Source organism: Gavialis gangeticus, unplaced genomic scaffold (assembly GCF_001723915.1).
Source record: "Gavialis gangeticus isolate Ggan-Ray unplaced genomic scaffold, GavGan_comp1, whole genome shotgun sequence".
Taxonomy (NCBI): domain Eukaryota; kingdom Metazoa; phylum Chordata; order Crocodylia; family Gavialidae; genus Gavialis; species Gavialis gangeticus.
Window position 1 is genome coordinate 213,382,252 of NW_017729032.1, and position 5,222 is coordinate 213,387,473.

The window sequence follows — 5,222 nt, forward strand, 5'->3', positions numbered from 1 at the left end:
CCCCCCCCCCCCCCCCCAGAATTTGAAGTTAATATTGTTGTCCTCCTGCATGACGATCATCTCATCACAGAGAATTTTCCACTGAAGCTCTGCCGGATGTAAATTCTCCGAAGAGATTCACTTAAGGATTAACCGAGGCAGGAGGAAATTCTGCAGAGATCAAATGGAATCCGGTTCACATCTTTAAACTGTGTTCTGACTGGAGAAGAAAATGTTTCCTTGTGGCACTTCTGACATCTGTCAGGAGGAGTCTGATTCTCTGTAAGCCTTACCTAACCCTTTGACAGTACTGTTTGTGACTTCCTTTCTGCTCAGATTCATGCCCAGGTACAGCTGTTTGAATTCAACAGTCTTACCCCTCTTCTCTTCCAGGCACCCATAAGGGATGCTTTTGCACATTCATAGGTGCATAGTGCAGGAAGTTTCTCTGCTTATTTCACAATTTAGCACTTGTACTAAATGCTTAAATGTTTCCTTTTTAAGGATTCTTGCCACTAAAGTTTCTGCTTGTATATTGATTCTGGGCGAAGAGAGGGTGAGAGACGCTTGGAGTTTTCTAAACATTCCATCATCTGGATGTGGGCAAAATGAATGTTCATAAAACGTTTTGAAACCTAATAAATGGTGCTACAGAACTGCAAGATGGTGTTACAGGATGAGTATTCCACAAGGAGTACAAATCATGACAGGATCCAATGAGGGAGAGTGGGATTAGGAAGTGAGTGTTAGTCTGGAAACTGCCTCAAAACTAAAGGGCTCTACTGCTACAGCTGTTTCACTCTAATTAGCTGGGTCACTTCTTTATGTAAGCTCCACTGCACAAAGAGGACCATGCTATCAAAGAAAGTTCTGGTACAGGTTTGGAATAGAATTCTTGCCCTTGATTTTACCTATTTTATATTTTATTTCCTGCCCTGATCCACCTGACTGCTTTATCTACATTGTAGTTTTGGTGCAGAATTATGACCTGTAATCTGCTGTCATGGGAACAACCACATCAAACTGGTGCTATGCTTGGCTGCTACAATCAGAAGTAATTCCTTCCTGTGATTGGTTTTATTGCAAGGCAGAGAGAATACTGTGTGAAAGACTGAACGCATGTGCTTACACTTCAGCAACTGACATAGCTCCTTTTGGGTGCAATATGGCACATTATGGATACTTTAAACTCTGTAGGGGCAGAGTTTCCAGGTGCCCCGTTTTTTCATTGGAAGATTTAATGGCAAAGTTTTACTGAAAATGTCAAGACAACATTGTGTGGGGGCAGGGATCAGTGACTAGGAAAATTGCCTGTATATATATAATGGGGGGGAAGCGTTTGATGTGGGAGTTTAATAATTTTGATGGTGTTAAAAAGAATGAAAAGCAGCAACACATTCTTCTTCTGAATGCAAATAAAGCTCCCAGGGGAGCAGGCTGTACTGCACACAACAAGAAAATTGGGTATCTAGTTGTTTCCTTCTTGAAGTAAAGATATTTGACAAAAACATTTAGTTTTACCCATCCCTTCAACCAAAAGGAAAACACCAAAAGATGGGAAATTCTGACGTGACAAAGTAAGCTGCTGCTGTTTGCTTGTCTTCAAGACTAACATGGCTTACTGCCTCTAACAGTAAAACTGACATTATCTCCTGTATTTTAGGAATAAACAACTGAAATTGTAAACACCTAATGTAAAGCTTTCAGAGTGGTATTGTGCTGATGCTGTAAAAATTGTATCAACCTCCCCTTAGTAAGCCAGGGAGCACATTCGTGTGTGCTTAGGATACAGAACAGGATCATCCTACAGTGCCATCTACTGCCGAAAGCCAACATTGCCCTGTGAATTCACTAGTTAATGAAAATCTAAAAAAATGACTGTGAATCCTGCCTTCTCATTTAGGAATACTGGTACTGTGTCCTTCTGCTGGCTACAGTATAAGTAGCTGATCTGCCACTGACAGTATGCTGCTACATCAGTCTGGATCGTTCCTTTGCACTGCTTTTGACCCCTCTGGGAGGCTGAGACACAAACTACAAAGATCACCATACTTACGTCAAGAGAGTCATGCAGGAAAAGCAAGAGTGTACCAAAAATTGTACCTGATTGCTACAACAAAAGCACATTTTCAGGTTAACAGTATATCAATCTTATATTCGTATTCATCAATTTTCTAATCTCTAGGTAATGTGAGTGGTCTTCTACCCCTGCCCCTCCCCCCCACATACACTTTTTTTTTTTTTAATCCCAGGACCTTTGCTGAAAAGGAGAAAAGGGCTATTCCTCCAGAAACTGCCCTGTGTTTTAGTGGGAGTTGGAGAAGCACGATTATACGTAAAACATTCTGTATGTTGTCCTTAGTGTAAGAGACTTAGACCTGTTCAGACATTGCTTGGTGTTAGCGCTAGTTTGAGTTTGGAGTGGTTGCACTCTTAAGACTTAAAAACCTTCTCTGTCCTCCGCTTGCACAACTGTGACTTGCCACTAGAGGGTCTAACTAGAAGCTGCAGCTGTGAGTTGCCACTACAGGCCTGGTGAAAACAGGACCGGCTTCTATCCCTGTTCTAGATGGGGTATGAGAGGTGGGGCTGAGGGGGTGAGTTAATCGGATGGGGGTGGGTCATGAAATGAGTGGTGGGAAGGAAGTGGGATGGGGGAAGGATGGAGCCAGTTTCTGAAACTCAAAGGCTCAGCTCAAACTCACACCAGCTGGAGTTTGACAAAGTTCCTTCTACCTAGCAGCATTGTGCTAAGAAGTGCATAGCTTCAATGTACTGACCCCTCAACTCCAAGAAAGTGACTGACCCTCCAGAGAGAGAAAGCCACAGCCCCACATTAGATGCCTAGGCTCCCTATACAGGTCTTGGGAAGAGTTAGGTGCCTCAGAGAGGGATTCAAACTAGCAAGTAAGCTGAGCAAGTAATTTGGAAATGCAAAGGACACGGGTTTACTTGAACTCCCACTATTCTCCAGTGTTTACCTGAGTCTGGACCACTCTATACCAGTGGCAGGAGGTCCCAGCAAGGACAGACTGAGCATGTCCTGCCTGCCTGCATCTGCAGGAACACTTCAGACCTGGAAATACCAGGGAGGTCGTTCCAGGCAATCCTACTTCTGCCAAAGTAGGTTTTGAGCAGCTGATCTCCAGCAGGGGGATCTTGAGTGGTTGAAGTACAAGAGCTTGCTTTTGAGCAATTGATCTTTAGTAAGCCACAGAGTGACCCTGGCAAACTTCTTGGTCTGGAGTGCATTGGTAGGGCATGGTCAAACCTGTGGCCTCTAAGACCCAGTGCTGCTATGGTGTAGACATGCCCTCCTAATCCACAGCTTGAAATCCTCTCCTCAGGGGAGGTGACTATTCTTTGAAAGAGCTGAGCAGAGCTTGGGGGGAGGGGAGAAAGGTGGTGGTATCTTCCTCTTACATGGTAACTTAGTTGTCAAACCTGTATCTCCCTCCTTCCAGGAGAGTGCCCTAGCCACCAGGGTGTAGGCTAAGCTCGAATGGGACATCTTTACCCATCCTGTTGAAGTTGTGTCCTTGTACAGAAAAGAATGCAAGATTCACAGGCCCCATAAGGGAATATAAGAGAGAACCTAGTGCAGCCTACTGGTTAAGGCACTCACCTGGCACGTGGGGAGTCCTTTGGACTCCTTTGCTTTACCCCTAGGACTTTTCTTCCTCCTATGTCAGAACTGTCTTAGAGAACCTTGGACAGTTTGCTAGTTTTGAGAACTTACTAAGTATTCCTAATACATCAGTCATCAATAGTCACATCTAGGGATGTTTCCGGGTAAGTCTGGGAAATTATGCAGATTTCTTAGTTTATAAAACAAAAATGGTGTTGCCTGTCAAGGGGTGTTATGTTTTTTTGTTTGTACAGCAAAGCAGAAAAGTAACTTAAAATAATACACAATCACATTTTTAAATATAGGCTTGCCACTGAGTTGGTGTAAATGCCTCTGATGACATCCCACAGAAAGAAAAGAATGAATTCAGTTCTCTTTCCTCCTACATTTCTCACATGGATTTCCGATGGACTAAATTGCCTTTTCAGGAAGTAACAAAATCTGAAATGTCGTGTGAGCTCAGAGAAATTATTTACAGTGACTCACCGAGAGCAGGACCCCATGGGTACAGATTTTCTGGCAGTGAGGTGATGCTGGGAGACTTGGTTGCTGTACTAACTTCTGTTGGCATAGACTGGAAACACTTCCAGGCGTGACAGTTCCCTGAGTGGAATTTCAGATGCGTGTCAGGAATCAGGAAGCAATGTTCTGGCAGGGGAGAGCTGCAGCTTCTTTCTTTGGAACTGGATGGGAGAAAAAGTCATGAAATAAAGAATAGTTAAAATGCTTGTAATGGCCAGGTGGCTGCTAATGTGAGCTTTAACTTGCTAATTAATGCTAATGTGGCCTTTCTTGGAGAACATAGCCAGGCTGTGACCAGGTTCACGGGGAAGCAGTGAGGAAAGATTGGTCAAGACTTAAGTGAATGACCTCTGCACAATTTGTTAGTCACCTTGGGAGTTAGCAGCAGGAGAATTGCAGGAAGAAGAGCTGCACATCTTGCACGTGCTGCAGCACTGGAGCCCCGAGAAGGAAGAGGCAGCTGGATGTGGTGGTCAGGGAAACCAGCAGATGGGGAAATGGATCTTCAGAGAGACTGTCCTCCACTGGAGCATGGTGAATGGGTCTAAGTCCTGAGAAGAAACTTCTGTTGACAAATTCTGGTAAACCCACTCTGGAATTGAAACCACTGCATGGCACCAGCCATTCTAGCTACTGGAGTAGAATCATAGAAGAAGTCATAGAAGAATCATAGAAGTAGTACGGTCGGAAGGGACCTTATAGATCTTCAAGTCCGACCCCCTGCCAGGGCAGGAGAAAAAACTGGGTTTAAATGATCCCAGCTATGTAGGCATCAAGCCTCCTCTTAAAGACCCCCAGGGTAGGAGCCAGCACCACTTCCCTTGGAAGTTGGTTCCAGATCCTAGCCGCCCTAACTGTGGAGTAGTTCTTACAGATGTCTAATCTAAACCTCTCCAACAACTTGTGGCCATTATTCCTTGTTATGCCAGGGGGCGCTAGGGGAAACAAGGTCTCTCCCAAACCCTTCTGGTCCCCCCTAGTGAGATTATAGATGGTCACCAGGTCCCCCCTCAGCCTTCTCTTGTGAAGGCTGAACAGGTTCAGGTCCCACAGTCTCTTATTGTAGGGTCTGCCCTGTTGTCCCCGGATCATG

At 44.6% G+C, this 5,222-nt stretch overlaps 1 protein-coding gene across 2 annotated transcripts in view; it reads left to right on the forward strand.

The window, feature by feature from the left end:
* Positions 1-5,222, forward strand: part of DSCR3 (DSCR3 arrestin fold containing) — a 51,636-nt gene that overhangs the window by 45,995 nt on the left and 419 nt on the right. The window contains exon 8 of one of the 2 annotated variants that reach the window (XM_019524055.1): positions 20-1,857. The exons of the other annotated variant lie outside the window; for it this stretch is intronic. Within the exon in view, the coding sequence (XP_019379600.1) occupies positions 20-102 (83 nt within the window). The 3' untranslated portion in view covers positions 103-1,857. Of the gene's footprint in view, positions 1-19; positions 1,858-5,222 lie in introns of those variants that run through there. 2 annotated transcript variants of the gene reach the window in all.